This window comes from Argentina anserina, chromosome 3 (genome assembly GCF_933775445.1).
Source record: "Argentina anserina chromosome 3, drPotAnse1.1, whole genome shotgun sequence".
Lineage (NCBI taxonomy): Eukaryota > Viridiplantae > Streptophyta > Magnoliopsida > Rosales > Rosaceae > Argentina > Argentina anserina.
Window position 1 is genome coordinate 2,152,738 of NC_065874.1, and position 20,690 is coordinate 2,173,427.

Sequence of the window (20,690 nt, forward strand, 5' to 3'; positions counted from 1 at the left end):
ATTAAATTCTTTTGATAAATAATCGAAAAATATGTGAATAAATAGTTAATTTTGGACCTAATAATTAATTACATAAATTTTATTTGTTAATTTGTATATTTACATGTAAAAATAAGGGCTCCTATTTATTTTGGACCCTAGGCATAGGCCTGTTTTGTCTTTGTCTTGACCCAGGGCCGGCCGTGTTGATATGTTTTGTGTAAATGTGTTTATCGGAGTATTGTTTTTATTACATACATATCGTTTTAAAACGAGCCTCTAATTGAAATTTTCTCCTAAATCACTTATTAATTAGTTTTATATGATAATACAGATGTTTTCTCCTTCATGAAACTCGTCGAATGAGGCTCAACATCTCACCCAATACCTCAATTGGAAACCCGTTCGATCAACTCGTACCTGGGAATCATCGAATTCCTGCCATTGGCTTCATATTTAGAACGGCTTTGTGCTCCAGATTTTGGCGGGGGTCTGAATTTAATGAGATGAGAGTTGTTATTTTACTTAAACGCACCGTTTTGTACAGAACTAAAAACTGGGTGCGGATCGCGGCCCATAGCCGTTGCTTGTTGGGGATGATGACGGTGGAGATTAGAGGATTTGATGTGTTTTTGTTTGAAACTGCCGATTGTTGATTAAGGCCTTATTGGGCCTCAAATATAAATAGAATATAGAGTCTAGAGCATCGTCTTCAACCTCGCGACTCTCCCTACAAATTGCTCTGCAGCTCTCAAAAACTCATGAATGGCGGACCAAAAAGTAGTCGACGAACTAATGACGATTATCGAGTGGTAGAATCACAGGTGAAGGAGCTTGAGAAGAGTTGGTTGGCTAAGGGCCTTGAGGTCTAGGAGGCCTCCTTCAATTTCGACTGAAGACTAGCAAGAAAGACTTGGGCGTGGAGGATTTGGTTATCGCAATGCAGAATTCTTATGAGTTAATGGGCGTCCTTCAGCAAGTTGCAACCAACTTTATATACGGGGCAAGAGTCTTTACGGTGAGCTGAGATCGTTCTACAAGGCGGTTAGGGGTGCTCTAAGGGCCTGAAGATGAAGAAGAAGCGGAAAAAAGAAGACGAATGGGAAAGCCCAGTTTTCACACACCATCTTCTTCAACCTTTGTCTCCCTCCAATTTTCTCTGCAATAATTGCAAATCACCAATGGCGGATCGCTCAAATGTCCTGTCCTCCAATTTTCTACTTCCAAATGTTGTGTCTATTTAAAAAGGTCAAGAATTTCAATCCAGAAAGTTATTCCGTCTCAGTACTTGAACTTGGTCTGATCGATAGGGGCATCATGCGTGCTTTCTAGCTATAATCAAGATTGTATTAACCATTTTGAAGATGAGTTGGTTCATATTGGATGTTGTTTCCCAATTACCTTGAAATTGTGGGAGGAGTAAGACCGGTGATGTCTCAGCCTTTGCGTTTAAATTCATGCCAAAAATTGAAGATGTATCAAAGAATTACAGCCAAATTTGTTCCCTCTCTACATGTCTCACGAGTGATTGAAAAGCTACTTTGTCAGTATATCAGAGTGATCTTGTTTATTTGCACCTTTTCCTGCTTCTAACCATTCTATGTAATTTTGATCCAAACGTATTATGGATCTTGATTCGCGCTTTATGGCAAAAAGTTATATCTGAACTTTTGTTTTAGAATTTTTTTATCTTATTCCACAAATAATTGTAAGTGCTACCATTATTAGTTGAGGATTATGTTATTAACACACTCTAAATTGCTATTCACACATCCCCTCAATGAGAATTAATTATAAACCTAATATAAAAGGTAAATTGTAAACCAATTGAATTGTAGTGATAGAAAAATTGAGATGGTGTGTGAATATCAATTACCAGTCACAAATAATACAGATTAATGAAAACAGACATATGTTACAAGTTAAAGTGTTGAACGTTCATGAACGTTCATCTCAAAATATAGCCTACCTTATAATGTTACCCTTAAAATCTCATACCAGTCAAGCACAATGAATTAAAAGGTTATGAGTTTGAACTATAGGCGAGTGCCTAAAATATCATATGACGTACGATTCATTTTGAGTTTCATTTTAGTTGTACTAGACATTTTAATTCTAAAAATTGAGTACTTAATCTGATTTATTTACCTCATAAATGTACGATAGAAGTTAAATTTGAATTAGTTTCGACATTATATTTACTTATAGCTCCCCGCAAATTCTTCAAATTGAGAAACTAACCCAATCAACAAACTAAAAAAAATATAAAAATCCCCAAAACCCAGATTTTAGTTTTTATAAATAATAATCATCCGAGTCATGAATTGCAGTGCTATTTTGACCTTTCGTTATCCGGATCTAGGGTTTCCTCTCTTGACGACTTCTCTGTTCTTCTTCATCATCATCGTCGTCACCGAAAACAACAAAACAAAAACAAAATAGAAAACCCTAGCTGCTTACCTAGATCAGCACCACAGATTAAAACCCACCACCGATTCGATTTTGGAAATTACGAAAAACAAAAACTGAGATTGGGGGATTCATCATCCTCCACGGATTTAACCCTAATTTTTCCTTTCTGGGTTTTGAAATTGGATTACACTAAAGCTTCATATCACGGCGGCGATGGTTTCTGCGGATCGAAATCTGATGAGAAATCAAAGGAGGGCAATAAAGATTTGATTTTTAATTTTCTAATTCCGGGGATTTGGGGGTTTTTGTGTGCCCAAAAATGTTAAAGCTGGTTTATAAAGGGGAAGAGTTACTTGGGGAGGTAGAGGTGTACCCAGAAGAGTTGAACAACAAGAAATTGTGGGATGAGTTGAAGGAAATCAGAATAAGCCATTATTCTCAGTCCAGTGAGAGATGTCCACCTGTGGCTGTGCTTCACACCATTAGCTCTAATGGGGTTTGCTTCAGAATGGAGTCCAAGTCTTCTTCTTCACAGGACTCGCCGCTCTTTCTTTTGCACTCCACATGTATCATGGAGAACAAGGTATTAAAGCATAAACCATAACCCCCCATTGAAATTGAACTCAGAACTCTCATTCATTAAAAGCAATAAGAAAAATGGAAGGATGAAAAAAACCCATGTTTCATTGATGATACTGTTATTACAGAGGACTCTGGACTGTTTTTGCAGAGGACCCATGTTGAGATTTGCTCGAATTTTGAGGATTTCAGTGAACCCAGAACTTTGTTTGTCCTAATTCAGATCAGGTGTATGAGTTTTAATTAGTTTTTGGACATGAAACTTCTGATTTTTGAAGAACTGTAAGCTGAACTTTACTGCAAAAGTTACTAAATCAGGCGGGGTATTGAATCTGTTGGTCTAAGAATATACCATGTTAATGCTCCACTTGTTGGTCTTGCTGATGCGCGCTTGATGAATGTTGTTCTGTTTAGGCTGTGTTGCGTTTGCATATATGTATAACTTAGGGAACTGGATATTCTTTTGCTGCTGCTGCAGTATATGTTGAGAATAGACCTCTTGAATTGTATATGAGGAGTTATTGGTACTATTGTCTTCTGTAATCCAGTACAAAGTCCTTGTTAAACTTAAGCATGTCACTGATTTATGGCTTTTACCATGGAAATAATATCTGCTAATTGACTTGTACTGGAACTGGTACTCTCTTTCATTTTATCAGAAATGCTATTCTTTAATGAGACGTGGTTTTGTTTTGTAATCAGTTAATTTATCCTTTACAAATCAAGTTTCATTCCTGTGGATAGTTCTTTCTGTAAGCTCTGACAATGATTCCATATTGTTCTTGCAGACTGCAGTTATGACCTTAGGGGGGGAGGAGCTGCATCTGGTTGCAATGTACTCGAAGAATAATCAAAAACAGCATCCATGTTTTTGGGGATTCAATGTATCATCAGGACTATACAGTTCTTGCCTTGGCATGCTGAACCTAAGATGTCTTGGCATTGTATTTGATCTTGATGAAACACTTATTGTTGCAAATACAATGCGTTCCTTTGAGGATCGAATTGAAGGCCTGCAGAGGAAAATACAATGCGAGGTGGACCCACAAAGGATTTCTGGTATGCAGGCAGAAATCAAGCGATATCAAGATGACAAGTTTATACTGAAGCAATATGCTGAAAATGATCAAGTTGTTGAAAATGGGAGGGTGATCAAAACTCAGTCTGAGGTTGTTCCAGCCTTATCTGACAACCATCAACCTATCATCCGGCCACTTATACGGTTTCAGGAGAAAAATATTATCTTGACTCGCATTAATCCACAGGTACACATTTATCTATTTCACTGTAGTTCTAAGTTTCTAACTTGAGCACATGTAGTTGATTTGTTTGTCCCTCTTTGTTGCATTGCAATTATGATCCCATGAAAGGATGCAATAGTTGATTATTTTGTCATTGTTGAATCATCCTCATGTTGTGTTTTTGTGCTTCCCCTTGTCCTGTTTCTCTGGATTGCCCACACCTTTCTCTGTTTTGTCATGGTTTTCCAATTTTCTATTGTATGCTGGTTTATGTTCTCATTAATTTTGGTGCTCATTAGATTCGCGATACAAGTGTTCTCGTGAGGTTGAGACCTGCATGGGAGGATCTTAGGAGCTACTTGACTGCAAGAGGGCGCAAGCGTTTTGAAGTTTATGTTTGCACAATGGCTGAAAGGGATTATGCTTTAGAAATGTGGAGGCTTCTTGATCCAGAATCAAATTTAATAAACACAAATAAATTACTTGACCGCATTGTTTGTGTCAAGTCTGGTAAGTGTCATTCATTTCTAATTTTTGTTACATAAAAATAATAAAAAAACCTCAACCATTTCCCTGCAAAGTTTGACTTTATTCCATCTGTTGTATAGGTCTAAGGAAGTCATTGTTTAATGTCTTCCAAGAAAGCTTATGCCATCCTAAGATGGCTTTGGTGATTGATGATCGCTTGAAGGTGTGGGATGACAGAGATCAACCTCGGGTGCATGTTGTTCCTGCATTTGCGCCTTACTATGCTCCTCAAGCTGAAGTAAAAGTCTTTTCATTTTTCTATAGCTCTTTGAAACTGTTCTATTGCAAACAATCTACATGGGCACAATTTTTATTTTATTTTCTGGTTTCCTAAGGTTGAATTTATGGTAATGTTACAGGAAAATAATGCTGTCCCTGTGTTATGTGTTGCAAGAAATGTTGCCTGCAGCGTCAGAGGTGGCTTCTTTAGGTAAGAAAATGATGAAACCGAATATTTCCAGTTAAGGCTTATACTGCTTATTGTTCAATAACGGTGCTCTGTGGGACTTTTTTTCTGAACAGAGAATTTGACGACAGTTTACTACAAAAGATTCCGGAAATTTTTTATGAAGACAATATTAAAGATATCTCCACCCCTGATGTCAGCAATTTTCTAGTTTCAGAGGTCAGTTGGGATAATTTTACAACTCTATTGACATGCCATGGTGTTCTTGTGCTACGTATGTGATATATATATAGGCCGCTTCTGGTGCGGACGTCCGCATCCGCACCGTGCGGATTCGCGTTTCCGGAGACGGCAGGCCACAACGGAGGGGCAGACCGCCACACTCCCCACCTCCCGGCTGTCCCATCTGTGCCGACCGGAGCTCCATCGGCGACCCACGGCGGCCGGAATCGCCAAATCGCCGGAATCTGCCCATAAACTTGATTTTTGCAGATTCCGGCCGCCGTGGGTCGCCGATGGAGCTCCGGTCGGCACAGATGGGACAGCCGGGAGGTGGGGAGTGTGGCTGTCATAGTCCCCGCCCCGCCGTTGTGCCCTGCTGTCGCCGGTATCGGGACATCCACACGGTGCGGACATCCGCACCTGAAAATCCTCTATATATATATATAGATTCGTTTGAACTTTACATTGCTGCTTGCTTGTCATATTAACAAGTCTTTGCTATTCAGGATGATGCTTCTGCTTCAAATGGAAATAGAGATCAGCTTCCTTTTGATGGCATGGCAGATGCTGAAGTTGACAGAAGACTAATGGTATTCAAGGAGAGTTTCATGTTCATCTATATTGTTTATTTTGGATCTCGTCTAATTAATAAAGGGACATACTTTTTGGCTTGTGTGGTTGGATTATGGTGTGAATCTCCATTTTAGATGAATATGTTAGAGCACATATATACCTATCTATATGTGTTGTTTATTTTAATGTGTTCTAATTATTACTTGTTTTTTGTGTTCACAGGAAGCTACCTTAGCTGCTTCAACAGTCTCTTCAGCAGTCAATAACATCGATCCAAGGTTTGCTTCCCTTCAGTACACAGTGCCTCCTTCCAGCACAGTTTCACTGGCAACAAATCAACCATCGATGATGCCTTTTCATAATGGGCAGTTCCCTCAGTCAGCTTCTCTGGTTAAACCTTTGGGTCATATTGGACCTGCCGATTTAGGCTTGCATAATTCTCCTGCTAGAGAGGAAGGGGAGGTACCTGAATCCGAATTAGACCCTGATACAAGGCGGAGGCTACTGATTTTGCAGCATGGCCAGGACACGAGAGAGCCTGTACCAAGCGAACCTCCGTTTCCTGTACGACCTCAAGTACAAGTCTCTGTTCAACGGGTGCAATCACGCGGAGGCTGGTTTCCAGTGGAAGAAGAGATGAGCCCACGAAAACTGAGCCGGATGGTACCCAAAGATCTTCCTTTAAATTCAGAACCCATGCAGATAGAGAAGCATCGATCTCATCATTCAGCTTTTTTCCCAAAAGTTGAGAATTCTATGCCGTCTGATAGAATTCTTCAAGAAAATCAGAGACTGCCAAAGGAGGTAATTGTTACTGGGTGTTAATCTCGCTTTGATTCTTTTGTTTTCTGCTGAGTGTCTTATGTACAACAAGTGGACATTGATCTTAAAAATACTATTTGCAGGCATTTCACAGAGATGATCGGTTGAGATTCAACCAAGCAATGTCTGGATACCATTCCTTCTCAGGTGAGTTATGGCGTACATTAATGGCATATCAAGAGGATACTCAGTGGTCTTCTTTTCGAATTTATTTTTCTCTAAGTTATGTAATTTCATCTTTTTAGCCATAGCTGCTATATTTGATGCTTTCAGTTATTTCACAATTAATTTAGCCTCAGCTGTATACTGTTCTAATTTGTCGAGGGCTTCATATGGTTGAATTATATCATGAACTTTTGTTTTCTGAATTTACAAAAAATTGTATTGAAAAAGAGTTCTAAGGTTCATATATTCCATTTGAAGTTTGTCTCAGTTGAACATCTATGGAACTTGTTAAAAACTATTGTTTATATGTGTGATACTATACAAGTGTCATCGTATTGTATCAAGAATGGTGTTATGTAATGGGTTTGCCTTTCTTATAGGTGAGGAGTCTCCCTTGTATCGTTCATCTTCCAGCAACAGAGATTTTGACTTTGAATCTGGACGACCTGTATCAAATGCGGAAACTCCTGCTAGTGTTTTACAAGAAATTGCAATGAAGTGTGGAACCAAGGTAATTAAACTCTGTGTGTTGGAAGAGGAAGTTTATTTGTGATAAACCCTGTGCCTCGATTTTATCTCAGCCTCTCTTTCATTCTTTTTGAATAAATTAATAGGTGGAGTTCAGGCCAGGTTTGGTCCCCAGCACGGAACTGCAGTTTTATGTTGAGGTACTTCACAGTTCTACTTGCCGCATTAGTTTCAGTGTTATGAAGTTTTGAACTTATCTAACAATGATTCATTGTTTTGTTTGGTATGTGTTTACAACTGAATTTTAAAAGAAATGGTTTAACCTGTCGTTGAAAAAATCTAGTATAGTATCAATTAGTCGATTACTGTGAATTATGACAACGTAAAATCTTCTACACTTCAATTTTGGTTTTCCAATGACCTATAATGAAATGTCAAAGATAAGATCATTTCTAATAGTAATACCATATTTCACCCCAATTGATAATTTGCTCTGGAAAGTCGAGAGGGAGTGCTAATATAGGTGGTCACTTGTCACATTATTATTTGTTCTCGGAGTAATATCTAATTATTATTAATAGTGTTGCCAATGATATGTTAGCTGATTATCTGAGTAGTAAAACTCAAGTGCCTTGTAGGTCAAGCACCAATGTTTTCGTATAATCATTCATCCTAACGTCATACTTTGCCTATTTCCTTGCTGAGAGATGTTACTGATTAACAACTTTATCAACTTTTGTATTTGGTAGGCTTGGTTCGCAGGAGAAAAAATTGGTGAAGGAACTGGTAGAACAAGAAGGGAAGCTCATTTCCAGGCTGCAGAGGGCTCTCTGAAAAATTTAGCCAGTAAGGCTCCGTATTCTTGTATATCTTACCTCTACCTTGGACACTGCCATTCTTAATAATCTATGATTTGCATGCCTGGGAGTTTAGGTTATATCTTGCTTAGTTCTCCTAGATGCTAGTAATGTTGATGGACCTCTCCCTTTATTTATTTATTTCTGCTTGTGACCATCCTGGACAATGATTTGGCAGATATTTACATTTCTCGTGGCAAGCCTGATGCTCTGCCCATTCAAGGGGATGCGAGCAAGTTTTCTAATGTTACAAACAATGGTTTTATGGGCAATATGAATTCTTTTGGGACTCAGCCAATGCCGAAAGAGGACTCTCTCTCGTCTTCAACTTCATCAGAGCCATCTAGGCCTCTAGACCCCAGGTTGGAAAGCTCTAAAAAGTCTGTGACTTCAGTTTCTGCACTTAAGGAACTGGTAGGACTTAGAACCTTGATTATTTTATTCTCTTTCTTCTTCTCTCTCTTTCCATCTCCTATTGCAATAATATTGTAGAGTCAGACTGATATTAAATGAATATCGATGTGTCATTTGTATTTTAAAACTACAGTGTACGATGGAGGGTCTTAGTGTGGTCTTTCAACCACGCCCTCCACCCCCTAATTCGATGGAGAAAGATGAAGTGCATGTACAGGTTTGTATTTGACCAGATATCTGAACAAAATTTGGTATTGTTTTTTCCCCAAATTCATTCTCTTGAATTTGAGGATTCTTGTGGTGATCCTCAAAAAGTCTGTTACATGTTAAAAGAAACCACTTAAACGAAAATAATACGAAGACTTTAATCACAATATAGATTTTCCTCTCAATTTGAACATAAGCGGTCGTTTACCATCTGCTGTATAAAAATAGTACATCCTCCTCTCACTTTGTTTATTAGTAAATGAAAATAGATGTATATTTCTCTTAATGGAGCATCATTATATGCCTTGCCAATAAGCTGGAAATAAAAAAGTTCAAGGTAGATGATTTGTGGGCCCTGAGTATTGTTCTCTTTGGACTTCAACTTCCATTATGTCTTTGGTATTGAATCTGTTGATATTAATATCCCCCGTTCTTTCTTGGTTTGTTACCCTGTCCTCGTTCTTTCTAATTATCTTGTTATCATGTTTCAGGCTGAAATTGATGGAGAAGTCTTGGGGAAAGGGATTGGCTTAACTTGGGATGAAGCTAAGATGCAGGTAATTTATCCCATCTCCTCAATTCCAAATACTCGTCCTATGGCCTTAATTATCTACAAATGTCATATCTGACTGGTTACATTTCTGTCCTTAGGCTGCTGAGAAGGCTCTTGGAAATCTAAGATCAACACTATATGGTCAGAAACGTCAAGGTTCTCCAAGGTCTGAATTTGTGCAATTATTTAGTTTTTTCTCCCCTAAAATTTCTGGGGTTTGATCAGCTGGTTGTGAGACCTTGGAATGATACTGATGGCTCATTCCCAGTTAGTTTCCTCTGTCTAATCTCTTAATGTCTGATAGACCTCAGTTTGAAAGTTGGTTCTTTCTCTGTGGTGTTGTGTATTTCTCATTTCTAATTTGATGTTGCTGATCATTTGATAAAAAGGCCTTTGCAAGGGATGGCAAGTAAACGCCTGAAGCAGGAATTTCCACAAGTTCTACAGCGAATGCCCTCTTCTGCTAGATATCCAAAAAATGCTCCTCCTGTTCCTTGAGGGTCCTCCCACTTTATCATTCCATTTTGGTATAGCTACTGACCCAACATGCTGGTACATATTATAGAGAAGGACCGTGGCTGTGGAGACTTAAAAGTGCCAGTTGGCCATAGCCTTGGTGTTGTCATGCAAAATGTTGGCTGACAACGTCTTGCCCACGAGAAAAGCTTCCCGAAGACTTAATGGCAGGGGAGACGCCTGCTTTGCCAGGTGATTTCGGTTTTGAGGCTTTGTGTTCCCAAATCATTGTTCCGAACAGTTTTCCACTTGCTTTTAGACCTCGCCTGGCATATTATTAGAGTTGATGCCATGTAACTTCACTTTTTGGTGTGTGGTTAATGCATTCTTTCCAAGATTGTTGAAAGAGTTTATTTGGGCGGATTTGTTATACCAAACCTTCCAGGGCAGCTTTCAGCATGCTCAGTGTTACGGCGCTCTAACCATTGACGTCTAGATACTGCTTTTAGTGTCCATATCTGATTGGGAATACGAGGATAGGTTATTACATTTTTAGGGATATGTTTACCTGAGGTGGAACTGCTTAGTTTCCAAGTGATGTAAATTCGGCTTTTGTAATTCCATTCACTTGTTATGCAGTGGAAAATTTGCTACATATGCTTTATATCATGGTTGCGCCAGCACAAACAAGCAGAACACTGGTATCATTAATGAAAAATGGCACACCAGTGTTACGTTTCAACTTTGAGCCTGCTTTTGATCCAAAAGCCTTTTTTGGTGCGATTTTGTGACGCCCAAGATTTTGGCTTCTGGGGCAGGAGCTCTCCTATTCAGGTGGCGATACCTGGTATTCTTCACTGAAATTGTACTGGTTATATATATACCTGGTATTCTTCACTACAGTGACTACTGCAAATTTCGGTTTGCACATAAATTAGTGCACTGTGATTCGACTATACTCAAAATATACAGGCTGCAACTCTATGTTAAGTTCTCACATACTTTCAAGAAAAATAGTGAGTACAAATGTTAAAATTGCAACTCTAACATCATAATGCGATGGATGCAATCACAACGATCAAAATTGGATCAATCGATCAGTGTTTGTGGGTGCTGTTGTTGATTTGTTCACAACATGCATCGTGTTTGTTTTGTGTATAAACTAATCAAAGACCTACTCCACCCATTGTCCCCTTTGTCGCGCTAAAATATTTACAATATAAGTGCTCATCAAGAGTATTGGGAGCTTGACCACTAGTCTTAATTTTAGGAATTATATTTGTTCTCACGAATATAAAATGTATTAACTACTTTGCACTAGTCATTTTATTCTTTTGATGATCACAATCTTATATTTTGCCTGTAATTTCTTATTAATTTATTTTTTAAACGCGCCGGTACGGCTGTCTAAGTCTTAATTAATGAAACTATAAAATACAAAGATGAACCTAGAATCTAAACCCCAAATTACAATAACTAATGTATTCTAACATGCACCGGCGCTTAGCAAAGAGTGCAACATTGGTTGATCGTGGTTACAATAAGTAATCGTGGTTAGTCTATAATCTCTCATAAATTTCAAAGAGTTACCTAATCAAGGTCAGTAAAAGTAAATTCTCTTCCGGGGTCCCTTCTTCTCCGTTAACTATATAAAAAGAGAAAAACGAGTCAAAAAATAGTGCAGAAGTTTCCAAGCTCAGCTCTCTACTCTCTTTTCTGAAAAAGATAGAATCTTTGGATCCGCCAGACCCGAAAACCCGAACCCGCGATGGCTTCGTTCGACGCTTTCAGCACGGACGGCGACGACCTCAACGCCTCAACCAACCGTCCGTTTGACCACGACGAGGTCGTCGTCGAGGAGGACAGCTACGAGTACGGCTCCTACTCCGACTTCTCCGGCGTGCAAGGAGTTTCGGTGGATCACGCCGCCGCCGCGGAAGCCTCGCCGTTCGGATTCGAAGATCCGAGCCCGAACTACTCCGGCTCGTCGCCGTTCGGGTCGGCTCCGGCGGAGAACGGGAACGGATATGGAATCGGCGAGAACGGAATCGACGACGGAGTTTTCGCCTCCGACGGGCCTTTGCTGCCGGAGCCGAGCGATATGGCGGAGGAAGGGCAAGCTCTCCGTGAGTGGAGGAGGTAAGGTTCTCCGATCCGGTTTTGATTTGATTGGTTGGATTGGATCTGTGAAATTCAGCATCTTTGTGCATATTTAGTATGATTGATTTGGATTTGGAGTTGATTAGTGGTTGGATCTGTGTAGTTTAAGTAGTGATTAGGAAGAAGCATTGAAATTTTAGTTCTTTATTTGCGAAGAGATTTTAATTCAAAGGACAGTTGGCAATTTGATTTTACTGTGTAGTTTATATATTATAGCAGATTTAGCAGACCTGTAGCTAGAGCTGAAGATCAGCTCTTAAGCCACTGATTACTTTTCGATGCTTTTTATCGGTGATGATCTGGATTCTGGATTACTGTTAGAAGCAAATTGTGTTGTGTTCATAGAACAATATGGTCCTTGAACCTTTTCGAAAGATTATTGAGATAGTGAGCTGTCAAGATGGTCTAAAAGAGTCATGTTGGGGTTAATCAGAGTTGATTTGAGTTTTAACTAGGCAAGGTTCCCGCATGGTGCATGTTTTCTAGCCGGCATGATGTAACGTCTTTTGTTCGCTTGCTTGCTTGTTGATTGTTATTATGGTAAGTAGCTTAAAGTACGTACTGGTGTCCAAAGAAGGGAATTGACAATGATTAGTTGATCACAGTTAATGGTTGCACCTCTTTTGTAGTTATATGTTTACACGTTGGTCGAGCTGCACTAGCTATTGCAAGTTACTAAGTAATATTGGATTCTGTGGAAACTAATCATCTCATGACTTTGCTGGTACAGGCAAAATGCCCTTGTGCTTGAGGAGAAGGAAAAGAGAGAGAAAGAACTGAGGATCCAGATTATTGAAGAAGCTGAGGAGTTCAAACGTGCATTCTATGAGAAAAGGAAGCTTAATGTTGAGACTAACAAGGTTGAGAACAGGGAGAAGGAGAAGGTAAGTTGTGGACTGTGATTATCTACTGTTCTATTTGGTGCTCCAGTTTCAGACCAGTCAATGCTAACAAGTTAGTTTTGATGTGGAAGCAGGTGTTCGTGGCTGATCAAGAGAAGTTCCACAAGAATGCAGACAAGCAAAGTTGGAAGGCAATAGCTGAGCTCATTCCTCATGAGATACCCAACATTGAGAAAAAGAGAGGCAAAAAGGATCAGGACAAAAAACCATCGATCACGGTCATTCAGGGTCCAAAGCCTGGGAAACCCACTGATCTTTCAAGGATGCGACAAATACTTTTGAAGCTGAAGCATACAACTCCACCGCACATGATTCCAAAACCACCTGCTCCTGCTAAAGATGCAAAAGATGGGAAGGATGCAAAAGATGCCAAGAATGTAAAGGATGCAAAAGATGTGAAGAATGCTGCATCTAAATCTAATGGATCTGCAGACGCTGCGGGGCCTGCTGCTTCAGAAACTAAAGAGGCCACCTCTATTAGCACTTCGGATGCACCAGAACAAGCAGCTCCTGTTTCTACCGAGGAACAGTCTGCTTAAGTCGATATAATGTCTCAACTCTCTCCATATTTGTTATTATTTTGAGATCTCTAATTTTCATTTATCGGCTGTCATCTTCCTTTTTCTTTTGCTACTAATTATCAGAATATTGTCATATTTGGCCTCCATCGTTCTTAGCTTTATTGTGGAGGCCTTTATATACCTTGGTTTTGGATATGTTGTGTTTGGGGTTTGAGATTGTCGTTGTTCTACACGTTCTATGAATATTAAAACAGTTTTTTTTCCTTTTTGTTCTTTTTGCTGGGCAAGAAAGTTCCAAGCATCTAGGAAAGGTAGTGTACGAGAAAATTGAGGACCGAAAACATGGGCGTGGTGATTGTATCTGTTGGTTTTTTAGGAGATAGTTCCATTAACCAAGCCCAGAAATACATCATAAGTTGTCATTAGTTGTTAAAAGTGTTTATCTTTGGTTAATAGTCTGAAGTAAATCATTATCTTTTCTATGAAAGAAATGTAAATTCTGTGAAGTCCCTCTCACTGGACTGATACAACTACTGTAATTGAAACTTCCACTGAATCAAAATCAGCAATCACTGAATTACTATGCAACAGTTTTCTCTTCGTCGCACCCTTGAGAAGTAATAATACACCTGTACTAAAATCAGGAAAAAGAATCCACCCTAATCCAACAATCCGCTACCTGGAATAAAAACCACCCTCTCCATTTGCAAAATAGCTAAAAGAAAAGGGAAATGTAGAAGCCAACTCTATGAACTAATAGTTTTCTATAAAACTTATTGGTTTGCCATCAAAAAAAAAACTCTATGGACTAATAGCACCACACATAATTTGTTCTGGACTGCATCTAAATTGCAGTAGCATTGTTCTTCACCGTGGCATTACTTGAGTAATTGTGTCGGGGACTGAACTCATATTGTAGGTGGACGAGTCGGCACATGATTTTTTACTCGAAGAGGGTCCTCCAAGCCCCCCTGAGTTGTTGAAGAAACCCGGGGCTGTAAGTTGCTTTTCATTCAGCCTGATATTTCTCGAGAGCATGTCAAGAACCTGGCCCATCAGTGGTCTTCGACTCGATGCAGCTTGTGTGCAGAAAAATGCCACCTTCATGTACCTAAGGATTTCTTCCTCAGGATAATCCCCTAGCTCCGGGTCAACTAGCTCCAATAGTCTCCCTTCTTCATGGAGTTGCCACGCCTATTGAAGAACAGAAAGAATTGTAAAAGGGAACAGTGGTTACTAATATGAGCAAGTTCAGTAAGAAAATTAACCAGCACATATTGTGGGGCTAAAATTTTAGCATGCTTACTATTGACATACCATGATTAAATCCAATAGTTAACAGTTGAAAATTTAAGGTCTTAAACTCTTAATAAACATTATGCGATTCAAATTTTAGAAAGATGAGGGCATGGATAGAACTATCCAATACCAACTATAATTCAATCAAAGAAAATAATTCCAACATTTCCTCAACAAATATATTCTCTCAATGATAAATTCATCAGACATTGACATCGATTGTTGTCTATTCAGCTTACCTCCATTTTTAGATCATCAAGTCATTATAATAGTATTGATAATTTAGAAGATTGAAAAAATATGAACTCACCCATTCAAGGAGAAACTTTTCTGTCCCTCCCCAGTTTTCCCTGGCACTGCTTCTGCCACCAACTATTTCAAGTATGAGAACGCCGAAGCTGTAAACATCAGCCTTCATGGTCAGTTGACCTCCCAATGCATATTCTGGTGCCAAATAACCTCTGAAAAGAGCGAAATTAAGCATGAGACGACTGCTAGTTAAGTCATATCTCATCAAGAACAAACTAAAGCATCACATGCACAAATGATTGTCAGAAATAAACCATAAGAACGTTTGAGCCACACTATTTCTGATGCTCCCAGAGCAGTTAATGAAGATATTAAAAGATATATAGAGAAACAAGGAACAACAATCACATGTTTGTCAATCACAGTTTCGCAGAAGAAATAGAAATGTCTAATGACAAATAAGAAAAAGATATTATAATAGATAGCATACGTTGTTCCTGCAATCCTGGTGCTAATATGAGTTATATTGTCTGGGAACAGTTTAGCCAAACCAAAGTCTCCAATTTTTGCATTTAAATCGCCGTCAAGTAGTATATTACTAGCTTTAATGTCTCTGTGGACAATATGGGGATTCAGTTCTTCATGAAGAAATGTAAGACCCCTAGCAATTCCCAAACAAATGGCTTTTCTTTTTTCCCAATCCAATCTGATGGTTTTATCCCTCGCACCTACAAACCAAAGGAAGACAAATTAGATCCTCAGTTCCCATTAGGTATGTGGACCTTTAGTGTTTTTTTCATGTCAAGAGTCTTGATCTATTACCTAATAACGCACGATCAAGGCTGTTATTCTCAACAAATTCATAGACCAAAATCCGGTCAGCTCCTTGAACACAGCACCCAATCAACTCGACAAGGTTTGGATGCCGGACATTTGATATAGTGTTAATCTCATTTAAGAATTCACGGACTCCCTGCTTCGACCTAGCAGAAAGTGTCTTCACAGCAACTTGCTTTCCATTTTTTAGGGTTCCCTAACAAAATGTAGCTAGCTTACTTAGATAAATGACAAGAACAAACACCCTTTTTGATGTCTTATATACTATAAAATCATAGATACAGGTAGTTCTCCTTCAATTTAGCACCAGCAAAGGAAGATTGTTTTAACTTTGTATCGAAATTACCAATGTGAAGTTGCCAAATCACATTGGAAACTATTCTCAATGACAACCTCATGACTTAGTGAAACAAGAAAAAATCACATTACTGGGATGCCATAATTATATAAAAAAAAATCCAATTTAGAACTACAGGCTAGAGTATCAGTGTGCCTATTAGCATAAGATAACAGCTTGAAGTACTCTAGAGAATCCCAATTACTTCTGAAGTAAAAATAATAACATGACTAAAATACAGAAAACACTTTACTCTCTTAGCAGTAATACTACAATGACAAACCATATGCAAAATGCGAGTACCTTGTACACAATTCCAAAACCTCCTCGCCCTATCTTATTGCTGGCATGAAAATTATTGGTCGCCGATCTCAATTCATTGTAGGATAAACCTCTAACATTTTCCGGCAGATTACCTTTTGCAGAAAGACAAACCAGACCATATTAAGGGCTATCAAAGATCAAGCATGATGTTGCTACTAAGCTTGAACATTAAAACAAAGCATTTACAGTTATCCTGCATACCATCAAAATCATGGCTAGTCTGACCAGAACTACTTCTTTTCCTCTTTAACACTGCACCACCAAAGCATTTGCAACTCATAATTGTCCACAGCAAAGACTCCTAATTTCTGAGCCTGCATAAATTTACAGTACAAGCATCATAAAGAGTTCAACTCCATCATATCCACCTTGCCATATCAGATTCTGAGACCAACCCAGATTGCCAAATTCATCAAATTTTCAGCAAAACACAGAAAGATCAAATCTTTTAAGCTCCAAACTGAACAAAACAGAATAAAACAAGCACAACCTGAAGAAACCCACCTGGCTTATCCTTGATGACTAATCCAACTCCAAATCGCGATCCCTTTTTCAGATTCGGTTAACATCTGCTAGTTGTTGGCAAACATGCAGAGCTGGAAATTCTCTAGTTTACTATATATAGTATATACGAATACTCAGATACATGAAACAATAATATTAAAGTAATTAAAACCCACCAAGGAAAAAAAGAGTACAGCTTTTCTTGTTATAATATTAGTGGTGGTTGTAATTGGTATTTCTAGCTGTTCCTTCTTTTCTTTTGTTTCTTTCTTTGTTCCACTATTGAACCAAAGAAAAGTTCCTTCTTTCTTTCTCTGGGAATCACGAGTCGTAGCTGCAGCTGCACACGAGCTCGGCTTCCCATTATTGAGAGCGTTCCCATTTCCAACTGTTGTTGGAGCTTGAAAATGACTCATCCCTCTCTTTCTCTCTGTTTTTTTTTTGGAAATATTTGTTGCGTCATTAATAGTTTGCCTCATTTTTTTTTTATAAAATTTGACATCATTATTGGAGGTTCAGTTTATCTCTCAAACTCTTCATACAAGAAGTCAAGAAGTACTTTTTGGTTTGTGAGTGAAAGCTCTGCGTCAACTTATACCTCTATAGAAGTGTATGCGTCAACTTATTATAAAACCATATTATTTTGAGTGAGTTTAACATAAACTAATTTGAGATGATTCGGATACAAAAATACTTTTATCCATAATGAAGACACTTGTCCTTATTCGAAAATGCTACGTTACAATTATAGAAGTAAGCAGCAAGTAATCACAAACGGACTGGGGCATTTGCTATGTTTATCAAGTGTTCTTACTTCTTAGATAGCAATTGCACTTGAGAGTTGCGGTATAGAGGTAATGCAATATTCAAGTCAATGGCTGAAAAAATGAGCTATATGTACTTTGATCCATAAGCAGCCAGCCACGTCTTCATGTTCCTTATTCTTACAAAAACTTATCCACGAATTCAATTCTTGTATTCCTAGCTAGTCTTGCATTTCTCAATCAGTCTTAGCGTAATCAATAATTTAATCTTTAAACTTGTCATGTTTTACTATTCTTCGTGTGGGAGAAGAATAGAAATAAAACAAGTATAATCAACCCGGGGAAAACAATAAACGTAATAATTTTGAGAGTTGGACGGTTCATGGTTTTGTTGATTATTATGAGACAGTGATCGATAGGCATCAAAGTAAGACCAAGTAAAACACTTGGACGGTTCATCGGTGCCACTGCTTGCATTCCCACTGCCTGCCTGATCCCCTTGCAGTAGCTTCATCTGCTTTTATGTTAGCTCATGAGTTCATTCTCCAGTCCACTCGGAAGGGAAATGTAACTACCGCAACCCCCAATACCTATCTAGCACGGACACTTTTAAGGTTTCCGACACTCTGACACGGTCCGACACTTCCCGACACCGTGTCTGACACTTCACATGGCATGTCATTAATATTGACTTTTTGACACATTTCCGACACTTTAACCAATAAACCACATTATAATTCCGACATGTCACGTCATCATTTTAGATTATAAAAAAACATAAAATTGAAAACTAAACAGAAAAAAAAAAACCAAAATTTTGTTTCAACCTCATTGTTTTCTCTTTAATATTTCTTTAGATTTATTTATTTTGAATTATTATGTAATTGAATGAACTTGAAACTTTAATTTGACATTATTTCATGTGTTATATATTTCTTTTATACATTAATAAATATATTAAATTTTATATAAATTTCCGTATCAACGCCGTGACAAGATCTATGTTTTTTAGATTTGTCGTATCGCGGTGTCGCGCCGTATCGGTGTCAATGCTACATAGCCCAATACTATTCGGCCACCTCCTAAACCAAATTAGATCCCTCCTACGAGTTCTCAAACTAAGATAAATGTAGCATTGGAATGGTCTCAGAATATGGTTGTCATTGCCTCAGTTGCTCGTAATCAGTTTGGAAGTGTAATTGAGGGATTACATATCCAAGTTCCTGCTCCTTCTCAACCTTATGCTGAAGCTTTGGCAATTTGCTCAGCAATGTTTCTTGTTGGTAGACTTAAAACATGTCACAATTCCTCGGATGTGTTTTCTGTTTGAAACGGACTCCTCCCATCTTATCGAGCTCTTGGTTCATTCTATTCATCTAGCAGACTGGTCGTTATAACCTCTGTTGAAGATTATAAGAACTCAGATAGATGCTTTTCCCTCTTCTAGCTAGTCCAAGATCAGCAAATCAGCAAATCAAGTTGCTTGTTGTGGAGCTAGATTAGCCTTTTAAAGGGAGTGTAAGGATAACTTGTTTTGGTATCCACCTCCCTTTCTTTTTTAAGCCTAGATCAGGCCCGGTTCGTCGGTTGTACCAAGTGTACAGTGGCACATGGTCCAAAATTTAGAAGATTAAAAATAAATTGTGTATCACTATGTAACAACTAGTTAAGTTGGTTAGAGTCTTAGATGTGTGTGGAATCCCCTTATTTCCGATTCGAAACCTCTTATTTTTTTTTTGCTAATTTTCCTAAACTTTCATAAGTCATAAACTCATAATCTACCTTCATTCAAGTCAATGCCTTCCTCACTTCCCTCATAGACACAGAGTCGGCCAATCACCTGACTCAATGACTCCCCTCATATGAGTCATCTAGCTTAGTAGCTCGTCCAGACCATTGAGACAATAAGACCAGTCATCCTCTCCCTTTCTCTGGCCTTTCTTCTCCTCTCCTCTCCTCTCCCACATTCTTGCCTCTCCGAGATTTTGACCTTGACAAGCAATCAAGCATCATCGAGATCGACTGATTTCTGGTCTTTTGGGAATCTAGATCCAAGCCGGCAAGCCTCCAACTCTCCACTCTCCAATTCTCCAAGGTATGTTAGTTACTTAGTCCGAATTGAGTGCTTGTTTTTGAACTTTTTTCAAACTAAATTGATTGAACCACCAACTGTATTAGATTGAATTTTGATGTTAATGTTGGTCTTGAAAAATGAAAATGTGTGATGCTTACAAAGCATTTGCTTTTGAAGTCGATCTATTATGCTTTTACATAAAATTTACTTTCGGTCTTCTATCCTTATGTTGTTGTGATCTTAATTGTTGGTCTGCTTATATAGATGTCTATTTGTGATACTATGTTTCTAGTTTTGGTGTATTTTTTTTTCAGGAGCACATAAGTGACCGCATTTTAATATTTCGCACAAGGCCTCCAAATACGACGGACCAGCCCCGGCTTAGATGCTAGTTTCCTTGTCTAGTTTAAGGACTTTTCTTTTGATTGTTGTTGTTTAGTTGTTTTGTTCCTTTTTTAATGAATTTTCCCTTTGTCAAAAAATAAGATAAAGTAAGACCAAGTATGCAGCAAAATAAAAAAGACCAAGTAAACAAATTTAAACATTTACGTGATTTTAATCACACAATAATATCTTTAAGTTTTCGCAGCTTATTGTCAACAAATGTCTACCATTTTGCCTGGCTGCTTCTGCTTGTACTATGCAGTTTGCTGCACCACTCAATTTTTCCATGGTCTGCTTGGAACGAATTGACAACATGCAATTTCGGTAAATATCCATTATATAAAAGTCTAGCAGAATAATTCTTCCTCTAGAAAAATAAGAAGACACCTTTTGGTATATACTAATATACATGATCGGGTCAACCGTGTTGTGGCATGGGAAACAAATCGAATA

The 20,690-nt window shown here is 38.4% G+C and overlaps 3 protein-coding genes across 6 annotated transcripts in view; 2 read left to right on the forward strand and 1 right to left on the reverse strand.

Annotated features, from left to right (window-relative positions):
* Nucleotides 1-10,722, forward strand: part of LOC126788281 (RNA polymerase II C-terminal domain phosphatase-like 1) — a 30,529-nt gene extending 19,807 nt beyond the window's left edge. Inside the window, exons 1-17 of one of the 3 annotated variants that reach the window (XM_050514253.1) lie at nucleotides 2,337-2,974; nucleotides 3,759-4,235; nucleotides 4,511-4,721; nucleotides 4,820-4,977; nucleotides 5,099-5,169; nucleotides 5,262-5,364; nucleotides 5,874-5,957; nucleotides 6,163-6,744; nucleotides 6,846-6,909; nucleotides 7,308-7,438; nucleotides 7,542-7,595; nucleotides 8,145-8,241; nucleotides 8,431-8,666; nucleotides 8,800-8,883; nucleotides 9,365-9,430; nucleotides 9,525-9,592; nucleotides 9,816-10,720. In XM_050514253.1, coding sequence (XP_050370210.1) covers nucleotides 2,711-2,974; nucleotides 3,759-4,235; nucleotides 4,511-4,721; nucleotides 4,820-4,977; nucleotides 5,099-5,169; nucleotides 5,262-5,364; nucleotides 5,874-5,957; nucleotides 6,163-6,744; nucleotides 6,846-6,909; nucleotides 7,308-7,438; nucleotides 7,542-7,595; nucleotides 8,145-8,241; nucleotides 8,431-8,666; nucleotides 8,800-8,883; nucleotides 9,365-9,430; nucleotides 9,525-9,592; nucleotides 9,816-9,924 — 2,859 coding nt within the window. In that variant the 5' untranslated portion in view covers nucleotides 2,337-2,710 and the 3' untranslated portion in view covers nucleotides 9,925-10,720. Of the gene's footprint in view, nucleotides 1-2,336; nucleotides 2,975-3,758; nucleotides 4,236-4,510; nucleotides 4,722-4,819; nucleotides 4,978-5,098; nucleotides 5,170-5,261; nucleotides 5,365-5,873; nucleotides 5,958-6,162; nucleotides 6,745-6,845; nucleotides 6,910-7,307; nucleotides 7,439-7,541; nucleotides 7,596-8,144; nucleotides 8,242-8,430; nucleotides 8,667-8,799; nucleotides 8,884-9,364; nucleotides 9,431-9,524; nucleotides 9,593-9,815 lie in introns of those variants that run through there. The other 2 variants (XM_050514254.1, XM_050514255.1) reach the window with 2 other exon arrangements.
* Nucleotides 10,723-11,565: 843 nt separating this feature from the next.
* On the forward strand, nucleotides 11,566-13,658 carry LOC126788286 (clathrin light chain 1-like). The gene is made up of 3 exons (XM_050514265.1): nucleotides 11,566-12,021; nucleotides 12,773-12,926; nucleotides 13,019-13,658. Exons 1-3 carry the CDS (start codon nucleotides 11,651-11,653, stop codon nucleotides 13,481-13,483), a joined length of 990 nt encoding a protein of 329 aa, XP_050370222.1. The 5' UTR covers nucleotides 11,566-11,650; the 3' UTR covers nucleotides 13,484-13,658.
* Nucleotides 13,659-14,010: 352 nt separating this feature from the next.
* Nucleotides 14,011-17,183, reverse strand: LOC126788285 (putative serine/threonine-protein kinase). Of its 2 annotated transcripts, none has more exons than XM_050514264.1 (7): nucleotides 17,016-17,183; nucleotides 16,713-16,825; nucleotides 16,491-16,603; nucleotides 15,836-16,046; nucleotides 15,504-15,741; nucleotides 15,075-15,162; nucleotides 14,011-14,659 (listed from the first exon to the last, which is right to left on the reverse strand). In XM_050514264.1, the coding sequence occupies exons 2-7, from the start codon at nucleotides 16,789-16,791 to the stop codon at nucleotides 14,333-14,335; spliced, it is 1,056 nt and encodes a 351-aa protein (XP_050370221.1). In that variant the 5' UTR covers nucleotides 16,792-16,825; nucleotides 17,016-17,183; the 3' UTR covers nucleotides 14,011-14,332. The 2 variants fall into 2 exon arrangements, with proteins under 2 accessions (XP_050370221.1, XP_050370220.1); XM_050514263.1 differs by having other exon boundaries at nucleotides 15,075-15,225.
* Between the last annotated feature and the right edge of the window lie 3,507 nt (nucleotides 17,184-20,690).

What these genes read in the sequence shown, in the direction of transcription:
- LOC126788286 (XM_050514265.1), top strand. Translation starts at nt 11,651, where the DNA reads ATGGCTTCGTTCGACGCTTTCAGCACGGACGGCGACGACCTCAACGCC. An exon ending in GCTCTCCGTGAGTGGAGGAG is followed by an intron (nt 12,022 to 12,772) that starts GTAAGGTTCTCC and finishes TTGCTGGTACAG; the next exon opens with GCAAAATGCCCTTGTGCTTG. An exon ending in AGAACAGGGAGAAGGAGAAG is followed by an intron (nt 12,927 to 13,018) that starts GTAAGTTGTGGA and finishes ATGTGGAAGCAG; the next exon opens with GTGTTCGTGGCTGATCAAGA.
- LOC126788285 (XM_050514263.1), bottom strand. Translation starts at nt 16,791, where the DNA reads ATGAGTTGCAAATGCTTTGGTGGTGCAGTGTTAAAGAGGAAAAGAAGT. An exon ending in GTTTTGGAATTGTGTACAAG is followed by an intron (nt 16,047 to 16,490) that starts GTACTCGCATTT and finishes ACATTTTGTTAG; the next exon opens with GGAACCCTAAAAAATGGAAA. An exon ending in AAAAGTTTCTCCTTGAATGG is followed by an intron (nt 14,660 to 15,074) that starts GTGAGTTCATAT and finishes GTTCTTCAATAG; the next exon opens with GCGTGGCAACTCCATGAAGA.